The sequence below is a fragment of the Sebastes umbrosus genome, chromosome 1, assembly GCF_015220745.1.
Source record: "Sebastes umbrosus isolate fSebUmb1 chromosome 1, fSebUmb1.pri, whole genome shotgun sequence".
NCBI classification, from domain to species: domain Eukaryota; kingdom Metazoa; phylum Chordata; class Actinopteri; order Perciformes; family Sebastidae; genus Sebastes; species Sebastes umbrosus.
Window position 1 is genome coordinate 4191057 of NC_051269.1, and position 23697 is coordinate 4214753.

General features: G+C 41.9%; 2 protein-coding genes across 8 annotated transcripts; both read left to right on the forward strand.

The window, feature by feature from the left end:
- The first annotated feature begins 3523 nt into the window (after positions 1-3523).
- On the forward strand, positions 3524-16126 carry zc3h11a (zinc finger CCCH-type containing 11A). Of its 5 annotated transcripts, none has more exons than XM_037764941.1 (18): positions 3524-3675; positions 3977-4057; positions 5202-5284; positions 5837-5945; positions 6049-6168; positions 6738-6861; positions 6974-7156; positions 7265-7330; positions 7469-7642; positions 8289-8366; positions 8475-8573; positions 9568-9627; positions 9747-10277; positions 10420-10493; positions 10580-11126; positions 11380-11552; positions 13060-13268; positions 14817-16126. In XM_037764941.1, the coding sequence occupies exons 4-18, from the start codon at positions 5892-5894 to the stop codon at positions 15034-15036; spliced, it is 2712 nt and encodes a 903-aa protein (XP_037620869.1). In that variant the 5' UTR covers positions 3524-3675; positions 3977-4057; positions 5202-5284; positions 5837-5891; the 3' UTR covers positions 15037-16126. The 5 variants fall into 5 exon arrangements, with proteins under 5 accessions (XP_037620869.1, XP_037620859.1, XP_037620879.1 ...); XM_037764931.1 differs by having other exon boundaries at positions 5213-5284; XM_037764951.1 differs by lacking the exon at positions 3977-4057 and having other exon boundaries at positions 3533-3675; positions 5213-5284.
- A 1793-nt stretch (positions 16127-17919) lies between these two features.
- Positions 17920-22282, forward strand: LOC119485509 (zinc finger and SCAN domain-containing protein 22-like). Of its 3 annotated transcripts, none has more exons than XM_037765154.1 (2): positions 17920-18308; positions 21318-22282. In XM_037765154.1, the coding sequence occupies exons 1-2, from the start codon at positions 18059-18061 to the stop codon at positions 22133-22135; spliced, it is 1068 nt and encodes a 355-aa protein (XP_037621082.1). In that variant the 5' UTR covers positions 17920-18058; the 3' UTR covers positions 22136-22282. The 3 variants fall into 3 exon arrangements, with proteins under 3 accessions (XP_037621082.1, XP_037621089.1, XP_037621096.1); XM_037765161.1 differs by having other exon boundaries at positions 17921-18275; XM_037765168.1 differs by having other exon boundaries at positions 17923-18245.
- The last annotated feature ends 1415 nt before the right edge of the window (positions 22283-23697 follow it).

Genomic DNA, 23697 nt, shown 5'->3' on the forward strand with positions numbered 1-23697 from the left:
ATAAACTCAGTAGAATAACATATGTTGTGAATGCTTACAGCATTCACACCAATAATGTTATTCAAGTACATTTGTCTGTGCAATATATCCTTGAGCAATAGACACCTCAAGTGCAACTACCTTTGTTTACATTTTATTTATTACATCTACCCTACCTATTTTCCAAGCGCTATTACCTCTGTTTACATTACATCTATTTTTTTTTATATTTTATAACTCTAGTGTAACACTTCTGTTTATATTTATTATTTATTACATCTACTTTACCTGTTTTATATTTGCTTTATAACTGTGAGTGTTTTACCTGTTATATATTTGATCTGCCTCGTTTAGTCTTGTCAAGTATTTGTTTTAAAGCACTGACAAGAAGAAGTGGCAACTGTGAATCTCGTTGTTTTTAATACAATGACAATAAAGCTTTCTATTCTAGTGTATTCTATACACATAGATCATTTGTTAATATAGTTGTCTTATTTCAACCAGAGAATATTTTTATTGACATCATTGTAAATAAGAGCTTGTTCTCAATAATCTATCAAGATTAAATACAGATTGAATGAATTAATGAATATTAGTTCTTGGATCGCCTGATTTCAGGATTTATTGGCTACATTTAGCATATAGTTTATGACCATATTTTAAAAAACATTACATATTTTTAAAATGCAAAAACCTTTAAATATTTAGCATTGTACACCCCCACGTTTACAACTGGATGAAGAACACCTGGATATGTGGCTGGTGTGTCGGAGTAAAGCACATCTCTAATGAAAAATACATAAATAAAATAATAATAACTATGAAATGTATATACCAGCAGTAAACGAGACAGTGTAGCAGTCTTTTTCACTTAAAAAAGGTACAACTACTATTGGAGATATAATTAACCCCACAAATTTGATCAATAAAGGATGTCACCTAAATTAATTCAAGTTTTAGACTGTCCTACTAACTTATTAAAAAGATTTATTGAAACACTTGCGTTTTCTGGGGAGCTGGTTGAAATTGTTGCATTTTTTTTGGTGGGGGGTGGGGGATGGGGGGGGGGATTGCAAATATAGCATAAAATATCAGAGGCACTGTTCTGCCTTTGTAATACATTTTTATATATATTTTTAAACACATTCTCTTAGATGGGAAAATATCTAAGATACGTTTTTTTCTTTATCACAAACAGAGGGATGATGTAATTTACCTAATAACATCATCACTTACTATGTCTGATTCATATTCATAGATGTAAATATTTCTGTAACCCTTTTTGCAGTAGAAATAAAATTGGCCTGAACACCTGACTTCACTCCATCTAGGCCTACACCAGACATATACAATATTTTAATTTATAAATGCCATCATGCTACAAATCAACCAACAGTAAACATCCACTCTATGATGATCCACTCTACATCACATGAGAGGAGGCGTTCAGGCACATCAGCCACATGAAAAAGCAGCTCACACTGCGCCCTTGTGGGAATATTATTTATTGCACCGTGAATGGAATTAATGAACCAACACTCAAGGAAGCCAGTAATGATGGAAGCAGTATTAAACTAATTTTTTTTTTATTTATTAATTGCAAGACAAAAGACAATACATTAACAAAACAACAAGAGGACACGAACAGTGAATACAGGCCAGTTAACACAATGTTGTCATTGTATATGTGAGAACCAGGTGATGTGTGTGTGTCCGCGTTTGTGTATACGTGTGTGTGCGTGCGTTCTGGGGTGGAGTCTGTAGGGTGGATATATGGAGAGTGGAGAAAAAAAAAATAAAAAGTACTAAAGTTAGTTATCTAAAGGAGATAATTTAACATCTCACTTGTGTGAATGTATGAAGTTTGTTCAGCAAAATGAAGGTACAAAGTAAAGGTGATTGTGGTATATATTAGTTGTTGCAATAACACTTTTAGTACAATTTTCAAATCGACGTAAACTGCAATATTGCATGGGAGTACAACAAAATGAACAATATTTCCAGTTCACCCAAACACAGCATACTGGGTGGCCCACCATGGATGAACGTTGGAGACAGGACCCCATTCATTCCTATGAGAGTTGCTCAGTGGAGCATGGAGCCTAAATGGCTCGACTTCCGTCTGAAAAAGTACCTGGATCTTGGCGGCTCTTTGGCAACTGGGACATGCGCAGTAGCGTCCGCTCGGTCACATGACTCGGTCACGGGGTCCCAACGTCACGGTCTGGGTCTCATTCACATGAACGGAGGAAGGAAATAACTCTGGATTCAGCTATTAGTGCGTTTACAACTTTAAAAACTTAATTTTTTAAATAAGGACTATTAGAGTGTTTGTACTGGGGTGTTGATTCACCTAGAAAAAATTACCTGCTGAGTTACAGACGTCTCTTTACCAATGGAAGTCTATGGGAAAAAGTATTTTTGGGCCCAATGCATCACATGACTGACCTGGAAGTTGCAGTACCGTCGTTTGGACACTACGAAAGTTGGGATTGACGAATGGTCACAACCTCATTAATGTAAAACTAATTAACATCACGATTCAGCAAACCTTTACTAAAGAATTATATCCATTCTCTTCAAACAGAAATTCAATTCTAAAATGTTTCTCTAAAAAAGATGCTGAGAGTCTAAGATCGAAATTCTTCAAATTTCCTATTGCACCAAAAGCAAAGGAGGTTCACTTAAAGGTTCTCAGTGAAATAAACCCCTCTGCTGAATTCTTAAGAAACCGTTTTGGTTTTGATCACAATAATTGCTCGTTCTGTGAAACTACAGAACATTTATTTAATTAATGTATTTTTGCTAATGCTTTCTGGGATGATTTGCATAATTGGTTTTCCACTAAATTTGTAAATTTTTCTAATCTAACAAAAGAAAATGTTATATTTGGTACAATTGTGAAAGATCCCGTACATGACCTGGCAATCAATTCCATAATCCTTCTTGGAAAGTTTTTTACACATAAAAATAGATTCCTGAAATCAAGACCAAATTTCTATGTTTTTCATAAGGAGCTGTGTCTTTACTTTTCATCTCTGAAACTTATGAGGAAAAAGAATGCTACGAAGCTTTCAATGTTAGTTGAGGACCTTAACCTTACAGATAACCCCTGTAGCACTATTAGCACTATCAGCACTATTCCCACATTCCCTTACTTTTTTTCCTTTTTTTTTTTCTCTGTCTTCATCCACACTCTTATGCACTGTACGCCAAGTTCCAGGCTTGTCTGTTCCCTTGTAGTTGTGGACTGTTCTGTACGATGCCATATTGTAATGTAAATTTCGCAATAAAAACAAAACAAAACAAAAATCAAACCTCTGGATTCAGCTATTAGTGCGTTTTACAACTTTAAAAACGTATTTTTTTTAAATAAGGGCTATTAGCGTGTTCATACTGGGAAGTTGATTCACCTCAAAATAAATGATCCTCTGAGTGACAGATGTCTCTTTCCCAATGTAAGTCTATGGGAAAAAGTCTCCGGAAACGGAAGTTGCAGTACCGCCGTTTGACCACTACGACAGTCCGGATCGTGGACTGACGCACTTCCGGTGGTCTTGTGGCCCCGCCCCCTCCTACTGTCTCTCCGTGCTGCCGCCATCTCGCTGTGTTCTGGTAGCGGAGCAGCAGCAGCAGTCAGACCCGGACCGGACCGGCTCTCTCCTACATTACACTACTGTTAGAAATCGGAAACTGGTAATTAACACGGCATATAACATATGTAGCTGTTACACTGTAGTGTTAAAATAGGAAAGAGAGTAACTTCACCACGACGACTGCACGATAACCGGCCGTCTAACAACTAGCTTAGCTTAGCTAGCTTAATGCTAACGATAGGCCTCTGCTAAGATAACCCTCAATCACACGAGCACAATAGAGCAACTCTTAGTCAGGCTGACAAACAACCCAAAGTCACGCTGTTGTCCATTTAGCTCACATTATATTCTAGTTAGTTATGTATGTAAAGGTGATCTAATCCTCGCTGATCTCCACACAGTCACGTTAGAGTCTCATCACTGCGGGGAATCACTCCTAGTTCCTTCCAGCTAACTTTGGGATACTTTTGTATTATCCACCAGTAAGTATGTGATTGTTTTGTTGACTGTCTTTGAGGTTTAAGCTCTGATCATACACACATTGATCCAACACTGAAGGTGACCTGTAACGTTATATTGGTTGATGTTAACTGTCTCAGATATCTGTAACATTAGATTAACGACTTGTGTGGTTGTGGATCCAGAATAATTAGTTTTACTTGTAATCTATTTTTGTGAATCCTTATTTTTATCCAGTTATTTCAGTGTAAGTGCTATTCTGCTTCTGTAGAGATCCTTTTCCCTGTTGCTTAAGATGGAGGCCAGCGTTGTTGTTCAGGCTGATCATGAGGGTCCATCTAAGGCCTCAGGGTCTAGGGTAGACACACAACCCAGGTCTGGACCTGTAACGTTAGTTGTTCGTTATTCTGGATTAGATACTTGACATATATAAGCATGGATAGATGATGAAGTGTAGTGACAGTTAGTCTGTCCACTGGCCTGGACCCCAGTTAGAAACCAGGTTGCAATGGAGTCATGATTGAGAGCTCATCTGTCTCACTGTACTACTTGATACTGTATCTCTTTTGTGGAAATGTCCAACTGTCTTCTTTGTATTTGTACACAACTGTCTGTCTCTTAATAACACCTTTTCAGTCCCCTGGGGAGTGTTTTTGTAGGTTTAAATCCATCCTCTTGGCCCTTTGTGGGATTCCCTGGATATGGATAGCTTGCCCCCCCATGAGAATACATTGGCGGAAGATTTTTTTTTTTCGTCTTCAGCATTGGCTGAAAATCTCTAGAGGCTTGAATATCCTGCCCATTTTTTTCTACTGCCATCATCCAAATGTCACCAAGTGTGCGAAATCTTTCCAAGTCCAAGAAGAAGCAGAGGATTGTTTTTCCACCTACCATCCATCCCCTTTTTGCCACATCAATTTAAGCATTTTTGGATCATTTTTTTCTTTTCTGGCAGTTTATGCCCCCCTATTTCTTTCTTTCATTAATTACACCAATTAATAAAAAATGATAAAAAAAAAAGAAATCCCCAAAGGACTCTATTGCATCCACCATCAGTAATGTTTAGCAGTCTGGCGGAGATAAAGCTGTCTCAGAAAAGGGATGTCGTAGGAAGACAAGTGTCTCTGGCCGACCTACCCCCCTTTTCCTCTTATCTCATGGATCAAGTGTTCCTTCAGGACTCCATACCACCACGGAGACACCCTACCAGCAGTGCGCTCAAGAGGGAGACAACTTCTCAGCCACCTCAGGTAAAGGTGGCACAATGCTAATAACAAAATCAAAATTGGCTCGTCAGTACAGATGGAATGACCTATTTAGGACTCAAAATATGTTATGGTTGCATGGAGTTCAAATTTGCACACGGTCTATTTCATTGGAAGTACATTACTGCCTTAAAATGACAGTGCTTCCCTTCCTCTCTCCCTAGCCCCAGTTTTGCATCTCATGTAATCGTTGTTTTTACACAAGACTTTTTCATTAACAGTTGCATCCAAAGCACAAATGGGTAAAAAAAAATGTTATCAGATAACTACAAGACAAACTTAAAAACCCAATAGGTTGTGTGAAACTTAAAATATTTGTGTAGTGATGATGATGTACTAAATTCTAGTAAGAATCCCAAATGTACAAGTTGGAGCTAGTCACTATCTTGTATGAAAAAAAACTGCATGTAAACTTCTTTGATATTAGTTTTACATGTGCAGACATGTTAGAAAGCTCATAGTGAATTGATGTTGGACTAATGGAGTAAGGTCTCTGTTTCTGATATGTTGTTGTGCTCTGTCCTTTTGGCCCTGAAGAGAACCAGCTGCTGGGTTTAAGGTCCTAACCTCATCACCTCTGCCACTCAAGACTATGACCAACCATGGAGATGACTGCTACTTCTTTTACTATTCCACCTGCTCTAAAGTAAGCAAACTTTGAGCACAACGCTCACATAGTGTAACCAGTTGGAAAATGACTGGTGACCTGAAGGAAGGAAGGGTCTTACTGTGTTTTCTTCATCCTGCAGGGAGACAGCTGCCCATTCAGACACTGTGAGGCAGCTATGGGCAGTGAGATCGTCTGCAACCTCTGGCAGGAGGGACGCTGCTTCCGTACTGTCTGCAAGTTTCGCCACATGGAGATCACGGTGAGCTAAATTTCAATATCTTTTTTTTTTAAACCGATGAAAGCTCCGAAATATCTCCTTCAAGCTTTGCCCACTCGAGGCTGTGTGTGTCTTGACTTGGCCATTAACGAAGGGTAGAAAAGGTCTCCCTGTAAACCTGGGCCAGGAGCTCCTCTCCTGCCCCTGGACATGTTGGGAGGAACACTTACTGAACTGTTAATGCAATCACACAACGAGCCTGTCGGTATGCAACATTACAATGAATGCAGACCATTAAAGACTTGCATTAATATTAACTTCCATAAACAGTTTATACTCTACTAAAATCTGCAATACATCTAAATGCTTGCCTTGAAGTTGGGGCTAATTGAAATTTTGTATGCTCTTCCTCCATAATATCAGAGATGATAGCTATTGCAGTCCACAGACCTCAGTTTTTTTCTGTTCATTCATCATACCATATTTTGCTAGTAGACAATAACATGATCAGTGTGCAAGCGTGAAAATACAATTGTAGATCCTGTAAAAAAATTCTATACATTTTTTTTTTACCCTCCTTTGAATGTTGTTTATCTCTTTCATCAAAACAGAAAAACCGAAAGGAGATAGCTTGTTATTGGGAGTCCCAGCCAGCCGGCTGCCAGAAGCCACACTGTGCCTTTCTCCATGACAGGCCCCGCTACATCGATGGCATCTTTGTCCCACCTGATAAAAGTGAGTGGACTTTTCTTCAGCAAACACTAAGAATTGAAATGTAGAGAGTTTAAGGTCTTTTTTTACAGCCAGCTGTGAAAGGCAATACTGATAATTAATGTAATTCTCCCAGGTCTGAGCAGAAACGAGGAACAGCCACACGAGGAACCGGCTCCCCCGCCAGCTGCCACTCTTCCCACCGCGGCCAATCCCCAGCTCAGAGGCGTCATCAAGACAGAAACTCAGGAGCCGGTACCGAGCCCCACCCACCCACCGGTGGTGATTAATCCAGCAGATGATGACGAGGATGAAGATGGTGAGCTGGGTTCAATCCCAAAATTACTTCTTTGTCTTTTCTAGTCCTCATTTTGAGACAGATTTCCCCCCCGTGGTCTTCACCACTCATGTGTCTTTATGTTTCCAGACCAGTTCTCAGAGGAGGGAGAGGATGGAAAGGTTGGCCCTTCTCCTAGAAAACTACTCAAATCAGGTGAGACTGTGGTCAGAGACAGCATTTTGGAAACATAATTGGTCATAATTTGTAACCAAAGCTGTACAACTCCCAAACCCTGTGCGACCTTAATTGGAACGATTGTGTTTTTGACGGGGCAATGTTTTGTCTTGACAGACGACTCACTGAACTTCGGAGTGAGCACCCTGGAGGAGATTCGGCTGAGGAAGGCCCTGAAAGCCAGCATGAAGAGAACTGGTTACCCCATCCAGAGTGCTGATACCTCGGCCAACGGAGAAAAAGAAAACCACCAGTCATTCTTTCGACCAAGCCTCTACGACACGAGAGATGGTAAAAAACCATGATTTTGTGAGATTGGCAGAATTGCAGGGAGCTGTATAACCAACATTCCTCGTCCCAAAATGACTCATTTCATATCAGGTCGTTGGGTCTAAAGATATTGTGGAATATGATTTTGAGGAATTGTGTTCATTGATAAATTTGCTCAACATTGATACTACTAGCATAAACATTTTATGTATGATCCATTTGAAGAAATATCAGTGCCTGGGATCATAATGGAAATAAATCCAAAATACCTTCATGCTGGCTTAACAGTTGGCTTGACTGCTGTGCAGCAGCTTTGCATTGTTTGGACAAAACAATGACCGGAGTATAGATATTGACTGATAAAATAGACATAATAACCGGCACTGATTTGTGTCAGGCCATATGCACTGCAATGTACTGTTCATGGTTGCTTTGAAGCTGCATCCTACATGGCTCCGTCTCTCATCTGATGATGAGATGAAAGATGCTAAGCTATCTAGTCCGGATATGAAAACTCCTCTTGAAAACTAAAGCTAAAAGTGAATGTTGAACTGCTGAAAATAATTCAAATTAACTCCAAATAGTAACCATGACTTTCAGTCCTGTAGAGAAGTCAAATCATTGTTACTCGGTTCTCAACTAACACATGATCCCTCTTTTAACTTAGGCCCACTTGGCTTTGAAGAAACCGTGAGACCAAGAGTCAGTGTGGCCGACAGGCTCGGAAGGAGGATGCCCAACACCGGTACATTTTGCACTCTTGTTACACCTTATCAATAGATGGACTGCCAGCGCTATTAATGATAGTCTTCATTGCACAGATTAGAAGCTCATGACTTGTCCTTTGCTGTAGATGCGAGAAGTGGAGATGGCGTCCCACTGAAGAGGAGTCTGGCTGGGCGTCTGGGCCGAGTCGTTGATGAGGAAGAGCCGTCAATGCCCCCTCACAAAGGTCAGCATCAGGACACATCGAAAACTAGTTACTTGGTATTCACTGAACACCACCTGTGACATTTTACTCCACATCATGCTGCTGATGTATTTTAAAGGGTAACTTTGCTATTTTCCAACCTGGACTCTATTTTCCATGTTTTTGTGTCGAACTGGCTAATGGCGGCAACAATTTTTGAAATTGGTCCAGTATTGAGGGAGAGCGCTTTAGACGGCTGCTGCTCACGGGCTGCAATATGGTGCTGTTGGGGCAACCTGGCACCATCACTTAGATCTACTAAAAGGGCTTGTTTTTGCCATGACAGGCTCAGATTGTTATTATAAGTGTCTGACATCATGGATGTTCTCGTTCTGAAATCTGGTGAGGTGACGTGTTGCTGGAAGACAACGGTGGAAAACATCCATGGTGGAAACACTAGTGCCGGCCGGGTAGAGTTTGTTGTGTTGGAGTACAGAAAGTGTAGCTTAGTGTTATCTAAAAAAAATGCAACGTCATTGCTGAATATTTAGATGATTTCAACATTTAAACGTGGATGAGGTCTTTGAATTCGACGGCTGCCTGTATTTATTTGAGCCAGAGTATACGGATATTCAGATTTCACAACGAGACTTCTCTCGTTGTGAAACTTGGGACACGATAACAAACAGACCGGATCAAGAGAAAGGTAAGAAAAAGGTTTTTATTTCTCTGTAGGGTCCTTTCCATAATGTTGTCAGACACTTCTAATAACAATCTGAACCTGTCAGTGGCAACAACAAGCACTTTTAGTGGACGTAACGTTACATTGACGCTGCTCACTTGCCCTCACAGCTCATTTTTGCGGCTGCCGGTTACAGCGCTCTCCAGGTTGAAAAATATGGAAGTTGGTGGGAAGAGCAATGATGTGACTATGAAATCTATATATAAACAGGTTGTTGGTTCGATGGGGCTCATCATTTACAAAGACTAGAATGAGAAATTTGTCAATTAAAACCTTTTTCTTCTGCTTCTACAGCTTTGAAACCTCTTAGGGACAGACTTGGATTGCCTGTGTGTGTCTCACCCACTGAACCTGGTAAGATGTCTGACAAATATGAGGGGCTGACATTGTCCATTATTTTGTCTGGAAAGATATGAACTCATGCACATTGATTAAATCATTGTTTGTTCTTGTCCTCCAATTTTCCCCAACAGATGAGACCGACATGGAGTCCGAAAAAGCTCCTGAGCAGATTCGCATTAAAACTCTGGAGGAGATCCGACAGGAGAAGGCGGCAAAGTCTCAGAGCCAGCAAGACGATCCTTCAGTCGCGTCTCCAGAAAGCAACCGAACCAAAAACACTAAGGGCGCTAAGCGAGCCATCACCGTCAAAGACGACCCCATTAGCCGCGTCAAAACCTTCTCGGAGATCCTTCGTGCCAAGAAGAGAAGGCAGGAGGAACAGGAACAGAACACAACAGAACCCAGCCCTGTGAAGGCCAAGCGCTCTGTGGAGAAAGCTCCGGGCAAGAGTCGGGGAGAGTCTGACACAACGGGTTCCGGTCCAGAGGATACCAACGTGGGGAAAGTTAAAGTAAAGACTCTGGAGGAGATCCGCAGGGAGAAGGCAGCGAAGAGTCAGGCTCGGCAGGTCCCGGAGGCTGAAAACGAGAAGAGCTCCAATACTGAGCAGAACGACGCTAAGAAGCCTCGCCTATTGCACGTCAAGAAACCGGCTTCCCAAAGTAAGACAGCACACCTCTGTGTTGACACAAGGAATGTATGCAGAATTGTTGTTTATCCTACTGCTATAAAAGTCTTTAGGATTGAATTATATTTTGAATTTGCTAATCCTCATTTTGCATACCATTTTTATGTTGAACTCAGCAGGCAATGTCACAACAGAGAAGAGTGCTGAAGTGACAGAGAAGCCACAGAAAAGTCCTGCTGCTGCTCCTGAGGTATAGTCCGTAACTGATACTGCAGTATTGGCTGCAATAGCTTGTTGTTTCTGTTGACTCTACCTCATTTTCCTGTGTCTTTCTAGATCGTTGCTGCCAGTGTCAAGGTCAAGACCTTTGAGGAGATCATGCGGGAGAAACGCCTTCGCAAGCAAGAAATCGAAGAGCAGGCCAAAAGCTCGGCCGAAGCAGAGCCTGCTCAGAAACAGGCGGATGAAGGAACCCCGAAGAGGAAGGTTCCCGCCAAAGTCCGTGTTACATCACCTTCCTCCGCCACTCTAGCCCCAGACTCTACGCCCACCACCCAAAAGCTCCCCGTCGTTAAACCGATCCCCCTCAAATCCAACGCTGCCTCACGTCTGAACAGCACTACTCCTGGTACAAGAGGTGGTGCCGTCAAAGCTGCGGCCTCAGTCCCCGTGAAGCAGAGCTCTTCAGAGACCGAGTCTGACTCACCGAGTCCTAGCCGCTCCAGGGAGGTCCCAGACAAAAACACAAGGAGTTCCACCGCACTGCCAACAACCAAGCAGGCCAGAGCAGCTCCCCGGGGGCCCGCTGCAGGGGCCCGTACTGCTGATAAAACACTGAACATTAATCCCAAGAAATCCCCAGAACACACTGCGGACACCAAAGGTATTGCACCTTTAACTATCACGCAAACTTCATTTTGCAACCCATATTTGACCAATAAGGCAACCCACCTTAGATTTGGATAAGCAGGGAAAAATCTCTGACCTGTTGAATTTACATGCACTTAAGTGACCTCGTCATTGTCGGCTTTTTGCAGACTTCATGATTTCTTAAATGTCCTGTAAATGAGAAAAACCCAGTATGTGAAATAAGATAAAATGTATATATCATAAAAGCTGCTTTACCTCCTTTTCAGTGAGGCCCAAGCTGAACGTGAAGCCGTCCGTCATGAAGCCTGCAGTGCAGGTGAAGCCAGGCCAGAAGAGGAGGGGAGCAGAGCGATCTGCCGTCGCTGCTGTTAAACCTCTGAACAGCACCGCCGCCGTGCAGGAGGAGCCACAGCAGGAGACGACATGCAGAGACATACAGGTAGGTTGGCACGCTCTGGCCAGTAATGGTGATTCTATATTTCCTGTCAGTCTGTCTGGAGCATGTGCCGAGACCTTTTCAAATGTATCTTAAAGTAATTTGATATTTAATTAGAGATTGCACCGATTGATCGGCCGCCGATGGAAACCGTTCTCAGTGTCATATTTCCGATTTTGCCAGTCACATTTACACGTGGTCCGTCGCAACATGATAATTTTATGGTACATGTCCAGAGGCTCCGTCCTTTCCACGCTTCCCATTCATCGTCTATGTAAGCAGCCGTGCGATGCATTCTGATAGCGTGGCGGTTTGAGAGGCGGGGAGTCACGATGGCCGCTCCTCATTTACATTAAGTCGAGGTCTACGCTACGTTGTGCAAATCAGGGGCGTACTCTGGAAACTCTTGGGAAACTTTTAAACTAACCGTTGTGGATCTCAAATAAAGACAGATTTAGCAACTGCATGGCTTATTTCTTGCATAAAATGTTTTAAGAAAAACATTCCGTTGAATTAATTTCATATATAAGAGGTGAAATCATGATGTGTTCAAAGGTAACCTTGTAAAATTTTGTTTTTGGCGAGAAACCTAAAATCCAGTTGTTTGAAGGAGATGTAAAATTGATAATAGCGAGGTATTTATTACCTGTTTAACTCCCTAATATCAGCTCTAAGCCGCTTATATTACATAATTTAAACTACTAATTGCCAAGAATTTTTGTAATCAAAGCAATTATTTACAAAATTAAAGGATAACGTTTAGATTTTTGACGGTTTACACTGACTTCAGGACGGTTGAAATCTTTTTGGGATGATTCAGGGGCTGTGGTGAAAAAAAGTTAGTCTGGAGCCTCGCGGTCAATTGTAGTTCTAAAAAAAGAAAATTGGAATCAGCAGGTCAGACTTTTACAAAATCGGAATCGGCCAAGAAAATCAGTGCATCTTTACATTTCATATTTCTTTTATATTCCAATATATTTCCTCATTTTGTCGAGGAGGGTTAAAAGAGGAGATAAAATCGCAGTAAAATCTGGTCTGCAATCTGGACTTGCATAAAAGGCTCTCTAGCTGGCGCAGCTCCAGTTCTGCTGCACATGTTCCATACCTCATAGCTCAAGACCGTGATCCAGCCTTCATACAATAGCCTTGATTTGTGTATGTTTGCGTTCTTATTTATATTTACCATATTTATATTTATTTCTAATACTTTCTGGAAGAATTTTGCACACCTTCCTAATGTTGTAGTTTTTTGTATCCATCACATTTTATTTATGCATTTCTACTCAATATGTCTTTAACACATTCACATGTTTTGTAAAAAAATGTAATACGCCCACTGTTGGTCTTAATGTTTTTTCTCTGGTGTATCAAGTCCCTTTTTATATTCTGCCTACAGTTAATTGTCATCTAATCTTAAGTTTAAAAACAATAATGGCAGATGAAGTATGATGGGGAATCTAAACGATCTAGTGCTGTGAATGACCTCTAGTCACTTTGATCCCATTCACAGGAGATCCCGTCCTCCAAAGCGGAGGCTCAGCTGAGCGCTGCTGTTCCCCGTAGTCCCAGCACCCTGTTGGACTCCGGCTCCGGCTCCGGCTCCAGCCCGCTGAGAGACGACCTCCAGACCGTCCCCGTCTTCAAACAGAGTCTGAGCCAAGACACCAAGCAGACTGTCAGTGTTGCTGCTGCCAGAGAGGCCTGTCCAGTCCCCCAAAGGTAAAGATCCACAGAGAGCTTACAACTTTAATATACATTTTTAACACAAACGCTAACTCCTTAGTAAGGTCAGACTTAACCAGGAAAATATATGTAGGCAGGTGTGGGGAGTGAAATGTATTAATGTCTGACAAAATGAACGGTTTGTTTTGGGGGTCACGGTTCAGCTTGTTTTCGATACAATAGGGAAAACATAGAAATGGCATGAAAATAACTTTTTCTTCCCATTTTATTTTCAAAATTCTAAACATTCAACAGTTGCTCATTGGCCATAATTCTTACTTTAACAGTTAAGGCACTCAAATACTGACATATGGTCAACAAAAAATAAATAAATAAATAACAGAAATGTCTGCAATATTAATGTAACCCAATTTACATACACAGTACATTATTTCTGATTCTGTAATGCTCCGTCATGTTGATAATTCCTGAACTGCAGCTTGTGCTCGTTCATACAGAGCAGCCATAACGCACTGACTGAAATACTCTAATGTAAGAACATTGTAGTGGGGCTCAAAGCACTTTGACCGTATGCATTCATTCTGTATCGTCTACGACCGAGTGTGGTCGCATACACAGCGATAAACACTATAGCATCAGTTGCTTTGGCCCGGTCTGGATCTGCAGCGGGAGGCCGTCTGACCGCTGTGGAGAGAAGGAACCGCAGTCTGTTTTTGTGTCGTTCCACTTATCGTCACATTCGAGTGATGCCGTTGTAGATTAAATGTGATTAAAGTGCGTCCACATATATACCCGACTTCAGCTGAACAGTCGGCGTACAGTTTGACACAAATCGTTGTCTGTTGAGCTCGATTAACCCGGCTAACTGGGCTAAAGCAGCTAGCATGCTACAGCTGACAACAACGAGTGCGCTGCCAAAATTTTCCAGGTTAAACTCCAGAATTTCTGTTCCGTGTGTGCGAGTAGTCAACATAAACAGCTTTTTGAGTCACAGGGCTTTACTGAAAGGATGTCGCACACAGAACCGAATGTCCTGTACCGAACGGTTCGATGCGATCACACATACCGCTACACCCCTACTGTACACAACAACAACTTGTGTAACTGTAAATGTAATGCTGTGATCCCAAAGAAAGAAATGTTATTACAGGATACCACCAAAACTATTCAGACCTTGTATTGTTTGACTCTAGAATTCAAATATTTCAGCTCTCCTTAAAAAGAGGGGTGTGAAATTCTGATTCTGAAGAACCACCAGTCCAGACTTTTTTACAAAAAGGTCTCAAATCCATCAGTGTTTAATGCCGTCATAAGACGACAACAAAATGTACAAGAACTTTGCCAATTTTTCCACACAACTTCACCTCCCATCTGACCATTATTATTATTTTCTTGTAAGTAAGACAGTGTAGTTTCACAGTTATAGAAGTATTGTAAAAATCCTTGCCCGTTTTTTATGTGTTGAAAAATGAGACCATATGAGTGAAAAATTGATGGAAGTTCTGATGTGCTGTTTTTCTGCATATGACATGAATGCAGCGTTGTCCGTGTACTAGATAAATAACCAGCCTCTGTACATTTCAGCCCAGTCCTGAAGAGTCCCACTCAGGCCAGGCCCCGGAGACTGAGCGTAACCGCAACCCGCTCCGCCTCCACCTCCAGCATCGCCGCCTCCTCCTCCGCCGTGGACGACTTCGAGGAGCTGATCAACGAGTTCACGGACGACCACCTAGAGGGAGACGTGGACCCCGGCATCGGAGAGGACGACCTGCTGCAGGAACTGTCCGAGATGATTGACAGCTGAGGGGCTCCGTCCAGCACAATCAACACCCTGCCCCAACTCCTCTCGCCCTACAACCTGTTCTTGTTTACAAGAAGTGAAGACCATCACCCAACTATCTACCATGGAGCGTTAAAAAAAAAAAAACTTTCTTAAAGATTCAACCTATTTTAAGCTTTAGGTTCACATCCTTCTATCCTTTTTCATTTCCTGCCTACATGATCATCTGCTCACACCAAGGGTTATTCTGCAGAGCTTTATTTTTGTCTGTATCATGTCTGTTCATGATTATTGTCGAACTTTGTCGAAGAGAAAATGAAAGAAGCTTTTGGTGCTGGGAGATGTTGTTGAGAACGTCACTAGTTTGTCAGGAATACTGGAAAGTTGTAACATCTTTGGAATGATGAATGTGTCCTTTTAGAGAGAAGTCATATCTGTATACTGTGTATGCAAAAGGGAAGAGCAAGCTGAGAATAGAAATAATCAATACTGCTGCACTTACAGTAGCCTGCAGTGCCCCAGCTACTTGTGTTTTTGTTTTTATATCTGTGAAGTGGACAAGACGGTCCGGCCGGAGCCTGAGAGCAAGTTATCATGAAGTTCACCAGTCACGTCGGTGTCGGGATGGTTTTATCCATCGGGTGTTTGTTGCTTTCTAGATTTTTTCCACTCAGATCTTACGGAGTGCACCTTCTACCAGTGGCTGTTCTTTCGTGTTTTTATAATGTTTCACCGAAAATGTGCGTGTTTATTTTTTTAACCGGTTCTTTTATTCAGTGGGGGCGTACTTTGAAACAACTAGTCTGGGATTAAATGTGTTATAAGTGCTCTCTGGGCTTTGTTTAATGAACACCTCAGGGACAGTTTCTGATGTTTGTATGCTCCTAATACGATTGGCAAACACTGTATTTGAAATTGAAACTATGCTGTCTTTAGTTGTCTTTTTCTCTTTTTGTGTTAGCATTGGTTTATCAATGTGATCTGAGAAAAGATCAACTTGTTTTTTTTTGGTCTTAATACGTGTTTGCTCTGTCCCGACCCCTTTCCCACAAGCTTACTGTTCAAAGTGACTTGTACATATTACTGTGTAAATAAAAAGTGCTTTTAACGACCAGCTGGATCAATAATTGACTCATGATTTAAAAATAGCACTCAGACAATACTTTGTGCCAGGTTTGGGGACCAACATCAGGTGTCGATACATAAAAGACATGTATAACTTATTTTTCAACCTAGCTTTTTGACAAACACCTCTTTGTATAATGCAGCACAATTGCAAAAGCACCACAAACTGCAGCTTCCAAAATGACCATAAAGGACTTAAAGGATCTGCTACTGACGGCTTGGTGCCAGATACCATAGCAGACCTTCAGAGAGGTCTAGTGGAGTCCATGCCTCAAAGGGTCAGGGCTGTTTTGGCGGCAAAAGGGGGACCTAATCAATATTAGGCAGGTGGTCATAATATTATGGCTGATTGGTGTACACTTAATATAGTGAGCGCAATATGAACAAACATTAGTTTAGGTCTTAAAACTAGATTTTCACTTTAAGGCCCCCTCTCCAAGACCGGGCCATAAGATTTGGGAATACTTACCTTCTTTATAACAATTAATCCACATATTATATGGCGGAAAATGAACACCCGAGCATTTCTGAAAAGCTGAAGTATACCTGAGATCATATTGTGATGCCTGGGTAAAGTACATTTTAAAGGGACTATTTGTAACTTTGTACGCGCATAAATGTAGTGGGTCGTCACACATGCGCGTTCGCATATGCGCGCTCGCGTGTGGCTGGAGCCTCGTCTCCGCTGCCTGCTCTCCTTCACTCAGACAGCGCGCACGTCCTCGCTGTCTCGCTCCACCTCTAGACGTGAACGCGCGCTCACTCCACACTGCAGAAGAGTTTAGCTCTGAGAATATCTAGTGAATGCACAGGGGACGTTTGCAGAAATAAATTCTGCAGTTCCTCCAGACCAACAGAGCTTTCCCGTGTCTTGTGAAGTGAAGCTCTTCAGAGAGTTATGTTACCCTCTCGTTACCGACCGGGTGCCGGTGTCTCCTCTGCTCTCTCCGGCTGCGGGCAGAGAGAGCAGAGGAGACATGCTGCAGAGCCCCGCTGCATCAGCCTGCACTGATGCAGGAAAAGCCAACACTAGGACCAGATCTAAATCATGTTCATGGAAAGACCTTCGTCTGATCAGCTAACATTACTGCCAAGCAGCTGAAATATAGAGTGATATTGTGCTTTTAGCTGACGTGTGTCGCCTCACTGTTTTGAGCGATGCTCGTTCAGGTATATTTAGAGCGAGCAAGCGCGAGCCCGACGCTGACTTTCGTTGATTTCACGGCCACAGGTGTCGCTGTTAAGAAGCATTTCTGAAAGTTACAAATAGTCCCTTTAAAGGTCCCTTATCGTGCTCATTTTCTGTTTCAACTAGAACATGTTTACATGCTGTAATGTTAAAAAAAACCTTTATTTTCCTCATAATTGTCTGCCTGAATATACCTGTATTCACCCTCTGTCTGAAACGCTCCGTTTTAGTGCATTTCAACAGAATTGCAGCGGAATTGCGTTGCTAGGCAACAGTTTGGGTCCATGTTTACTTCCTGTCAGCTGATGTTATTTATATACATTGCAACAGGAAATAAACTGGGACACATTAAGAATGTTTACGTTTAAAACCGTGTAATGATCTATATATTTGTGACATCACAAATGGACAGAAATCCTATTCAAACCCACAATTTCTGAATACGGGCTGTGTGTATTTCTCAGTATATTGAGCATTTTGATAGTTTAACAGTATTTATATATCACTTAAACCTGCTTATAATATAAAAGACCTGAAAATCTCACTTTTTACAATATGGGACCTTTAAACCCACACATGTGTGCAGTGTAGTCTCCCGTCCAGCAGCAGGCGGTGCAGACCACCAGAGACCCTCTGAGCTCTGACAGCACCCAGAAGCCGGTAGGCTTCTAGTTCCGGGTCAGTGGATGTAAACAGAAGGACGTCCCTCCTCTGGAGACAGCAGTAGACAACATGACCAAACTGGAGCTGCTCAACGTGTTTCTGAACGACCGGCTGACGGCGGCCGCTGAGGAGATCTTCCGCGCCGTGAAGAGCACCGTGGTGGAGTACCAGAGCGAGATACTGCGCTCCAAGGAGGAGAACGAGCGGCTCAAGAGGCTCCTCAATGTGGCCGTCCAGCGGCTCCTCCAGCAGCCAGGTGAGGATGAGGATGAGGAGCAACAGCCAGGTGAGGATGAGGATGAGGAGGAACAGCAGCCAGGTGAGCAGCAGCAGCAGCAGCAGCAGCAGCAGCTGCTCACTGGCCGGGCTGCTCGGCTCTGACGTGCTCTGTTTACTGATGGACTCACTGTTACATCATGTCTCCTTCAGAATCTGTCAGTGTTTAACGGAGCTCACAGGTAGAGTTGAGTTGTGTGTTCTGGCTAACAGTCTGGCACTTAGCCCGGGTCACACACAGGGAGTGAAGTTAGCACCTGTCACCTGCCAGATATCCAGGCTGAATGTTGGCTGTGGCAGGTAAACCTGTCAGGTCACCTGCCACCATGGTGGAAAGGTTTTCCTTGTACTAAGAAATATTATTTTGAAAACATTTTTAAGTAGATTAATATTAAAAAAAATAATAATACATCTACAGAGCCTTAAGTAAGGTGACAAATAAAAGTATGGCTTTTTCTGAACAAAATAATATGATTGTGAATTAATCATTTAAAAAATGTTGGCAGGTCCAAAATTAATGTTTTGTTTAAAGGTCCCATATCGTGCTCATTTTCAGGTTCATACTTGTATTTTGTGTTCCTACTACAACATGTTTACATGCTGTAATGTTAAAAAAACAACTTTATTTTCCTCATAATTGTCTGCCTGAATATACCTGTATTTGCCCTCTGTCTGAAACGCTCCGTTTTAGTGCATTGCAACGGAATTGCGTTGCTAGGCAACAGTTTGGGTCCATGTTTACTTCCTGTCAGCTGATGTTATTTACATACACTGCAACAGGAAATAAACTGGGATACATTTAGAATGTTTATGTTTAAAACCATTGACAGTAAGTAAGCTTGTTGTGAAGTAAATGCAACGGATTGGGGGAGGGAGAATGCGACATCTAGCTGGTGAATGTTATCAATAGCACCTTTAAGGTTACTTATTACACGGCTGTGTCGATTACTCAGCAATCTGCGGTCTGTAATTTCTTTATGGCAGACCGTTGCTATGTATAGCTGACCGTTGCTATGTATAGCAGACTGTTGCTATGTATAGCAGACCGTTGCTATGTATAGCAGACCGTTGCTATGTATAACAAACCGTTGCTATGTACAGCGGACCGTTGCTATGTACAGCAGACCGTTGCTATGTACAGCAGACCGTTGCTATGTATAACAGACTGTTGCTATATACAACAGACCGCTGCTATGTACAGCAGACCGTTGCTATGTATAGCAGTCCGTTGCTATGTATAACAGACCGTTGCTATGTATAGCAGTCCGTTGCTATGTATAACAGACCGTTGCTATGTATAGCAGACCGTTGCTATGTATAACAGACGTTGCTATGTATAGCAAACCGTTGCTATGTATAACAGACCGTTGCTATGGGCGCAGTTCTGATGTCGGACTCTGGCGGACCGTTTTTGTGTGAAAATATTGATATCATCAGTAAGTAGCTGTGTAATAAGCGGGATAATGTACAGCTAGCGGGTCATTGCTGTGAAAGAATCCCCTTCAGGGCGATGAGAGACCTGTCGGGGATTCTTTCACAACAATGACCGGCTCGCTGTACATTATCCTTTACATATTACCCCCTAACTGATTTATTTATTGAAAATGTGTGTCTGTGAATACAATATTAGGCTAACAGAACAAATATATTAAGTAAGACTTCAAATTCAAATATTACGAAACACCAATAGCACATTATGATAATCATGTTGTCAAGAATAAATGTGGAGACAACTTGCCATAGTGTTCGTCTGTATGGGCTTTACATATAATAAGCAACATTTACATGGATATTCAGTTTTTATTTATCTTGTGAGATAGTTTTATTATATTACGGGTAATTAAACAATCGTAGCATCCATTTTTCTCAAATCAAATCAAACAAAGTGTCTACAAAACCAGAATTCCAAAATAAAGTAACATATTGTAATCTTACAATATCAGCTGGAGAAGGTATCTTACACAGTAGGTCTGTTTAATACGGGGCATGTTGAAGGAATAACAAAAAGAAAAGTAGGTTACGATGACTGAGAAGTAAAGAGAGAGCTAGCTAATGTCGGAGCTCACGTCTCAGCGGATGAAAAAACTGGAGGTCAGACCCCAAGGCAAAGTTATGTTTCATTGAGTAGTTGGGGAAACTGAAAATGTTTTCATATGTAGATGATCCCAAACTAGTGTCATTCTATATTTTCATCATGTCAACAAATCCTTTGAAAAGCTGCAGATGAATCCACATTTGGTGCTCTAGTGAGCAGGGTCTGAAATTAAAGGTCCCATATTGTAAAAAGTGAGATTTTCATGTCTTTTATATTATAAAGCAGGTTTAAGTGATATATAAATACTGTTAAACTATCAAAACGATCAATATACGGAGAAATACACACAGCCCGTATTCAGAAATTGTGCATTTGAAACAAGCCGTTAGGATTTCTGTCCATTTGTGATGTCACAATTATACAATATTTAGACCATTATACAGTTTTAAACGTAAACATTCTTAATGTGTCCCAGTTTATTTCCTGTTGCAGTGTATGTGAATAACATTAGCTGACAGGAAGTAAATATGATTTCCGTTGCAATTCCATTGAAATGCACTAGAACGGAGTGTTTCAGACGGAGGGTGAATACAGGTATATACCGGCAGACAGTACGAGGAAAATAAAGTTTTTGAACATTACAGCATGTAAACATGTTCTATTAGAAACACAAAATACAAGTATGAACCTGAAAATGAGCACGATATGGGACCTTTAAGTTTTTTCCTCACCTTCCATGTGGCATGTACCTGAACATTTCAACGCCATTTTTTTGAGTGATGCCGAGATCGAAAAGTGTTAGTCTGTGGGGATTTCTGATTTCAAGGTTAAATCTGCAGATGTTTGAACGGGGTTTAATGGAAACAAATAGAAAACAGAGTGATATAAGTGTACTAACAGATTACAAAAACATCCTTGCAGTTCATCTTTGGGCATCCCTTCAAAAAAGACACAGCAATACAGTATATTTATGCAAATACAATACTAAGCATGACTGTGATGTTTGTCATCTTTCAGATTCTCATTCTGTCCAGCCCCAAGACGATGATCAGCCCTGCGAGTTGGAGTGGAGAAGCAGTGTTGAGCTGCTGCCACAGATTAAAGAAGAACCGAAACTGAAAAACAGTCAGACAGCTTGTTCACAAGAAGGAAGCAGCTCAGAGGAAGGAAACTGTAGTCACGTCGAGCCACTGCAGAGGTCACACCCTCCACCGGCCCAGACTGTGTGTAGCAGACAGAGTGTCTCCCCGCCTCCACTAACATCCCAGGAGGTTAAAGCGGAGCGTGACAGAGAGGACAGCAGGAAACAACAGCAGCCAGCCAACAGCTTACCATCCTCCATGACTGTTCACTCAAACTGCCGAGCGGCTCAGAGCGATTCTCGCCCCGGCACCGCAAAGAGTCTCAGGACTCAGAAAACAGAGCAGCAGGTGAGGGGGTTAATTCGCACAAGTGGAAAACAGAGCGCGCACTTACTGCAGATCAAGAACGTCAGATCCCTGAAGCTGCCTCCGCCTCGCTCCTCTCACCCGGGCCAGAGCATCCAGAGGTGGCACAGCTGTAAAGAGTGCGGGAAGGGCTTCAGCTTCGCCTGCCAGCTGGAGGTCCACATGCGCTGGCACACCAAGGAGAAGCCGTACAGCTGCGCGGTGTGCCGAAAGAGCTTTACCACGGTCAGCATGCTGAAGAGGCACCACCGGATCCACACGGGCGAGAAGCCATTCCACTGCCACGTCTGCGGGAAATGCTTCAACCAGTCGGCGCACCTCAACACCCACTTCAGGCTGCACACCAGAGAGAGGGCTGGCTGGAGCCGAGCAACGCTCTCCAAGTGAACCCGAGACTCACGGCAGGAAACTAACCTGACCTCTGTAAACTCTGAAATGCTTTTAACTGGCCAAACTTCAGGTTGAAGCAGTGTATATTAATATGTTTGACTGTGTGTCTTGTCTGTCGTGCAATAAAAGTGTGGTACATCAAGAGTTCCGATCCGAGTTCCGATAGACATGAACGAGAATCGGTCAAAACAGTGAGGCGACACACGTCAGCTGAAACCACAGCAGAGACTCCGGTCCTGGAGACCAAATCTACGGTCTCCCCCGCGTCCTCTGACCGCGGCCAACACTGTTTAACAGACGGACTTCACTAGATACAACTTTAGGGTTTTGGTGCTTCCGTGTAGTTTGTGTTGGAGTCTGAGTCTGAACAGCGTAGCCACACGCGGGCGCGCATGAGACACCGACCCGCAATGATTTATATGTGTAAGAAGTTACAAACAGTCCCTTTAACATGTGCAGACGTGGTAGCCACAGCTGTACAAGATTCCAACAAGGCAAGCAACATGAGCAGAGAGACAGTTAGACAGGTTGTAGGTTATTTAGAAATGAGAACAAATGACTGCGCTGTAAAACTGCATGTGCCCTGCCCGACGAGGACGAGAGCTCCTCACTGGCTTCCCACTCACAGAAACAGACAACAGACACTTCTCACAGCAGACAATTTGACTTATCATAGCAAGAAACACACAGGTGGAATTAATACCATTAATGATGGCCCTGGTGCGTTAAGATGTCCCAGTAAGTAAATGGAGCCAGGTTTCCATCCAAATGTATCGGAAATGTTAACCAAATTTTGAGAAAATCTGCAAAAGAAAAAGAGAATGATTATTACCAAGTAGGTTTTCACATACAAGGAATTTGCTTTAGTGTACTGGTGCAGAGACAAGAAACATAAATATAGAATAGGGAAAAAATACCATACAATTTAAAAATGTATGTACAGTATGTTTGAATGTAGGAAAGAACGGGCCCCGCTTCCAACGCTGTATCCAGTTCTCTTAATACATCCCTTTTTTCGGACATTTTTCAAACTTTATTTCTTTGGACATTTTTCTGACTTTTTTTTCAGATTTTTTTCAGACATTTTTTATTATTTTTTTTTACATTTTTTTGCCCTTTTTTCGGACATTTTTCCAAAAAAAAAAATTTCAGATATTTTTCCGACTTTTTTTCCAGACATTTTTCAAAAAAAATTTCCGACATTTTTCCGACTTTTTTTTTCCAAAGACCATTTTCCGACTTTTTTTTTTTTTTTTTTTTTTTACATTTTTTTTTTTTTTACTTTTTTGGACATTTTTCAAACTTTATTTCTTCGGACATTTTTCAGACTTTTTTTTCATCAGATATTTTTCAGACTTTTTTTTTCGGAAATATTAACCAAATTTTTCAGACATTTATTTCAGACTTTTTCCAGACATACAACACATGCAATTGATCACTTGATGGACTTGCAAGTGGAGTCACAAGGGAATCCATAAAATGATCCAAAAACCTGAAGGGACGGTTGCAGACAGAAACCATGTTTTTCATTTACTAAAATCAAAATGTACACACATTCT

Excerpts from the sequence above, each read along its gene's own strand:
- zc3h11a (XM_037764941.1), top strand. The coding sequence starts at position 5,892 with ATGACCAACCATGGAGATGACTGCTACTTCTTTTACTATTCCACCTGC. Across the intron at positions 5,946-6,048 it reads ACTATTCCACCTGCTCTAAA|GGAGACAGCTGCCCATTCAG; the intron begins GTAAGCAAACTT and ends TTCATCCTGCAG. Across the intron at positions 6,169-6,737 it reads TTCGCCACATGGAGATCACG|AAAAACCGAAAGGAGATAGC; the intron begins GTGAGCTAAATT and ends TCATCAAAACAG.
- LOC119485509 (XM_037765154.1), top strand. The coding sequence starts at position 18,059 with ATGACCAAACTGGAGCTGCTCAACGTGTTTCTGAACGACCGGCTGACG. Across the intron at positions 18,309-21,317 it reads TGAGGAGGAACAGCAGCCAG|ATTCTCATTCTGTCCAGCCC; the intron begins GTGAGCAGCAGC and ends GTCATCTTTCAG.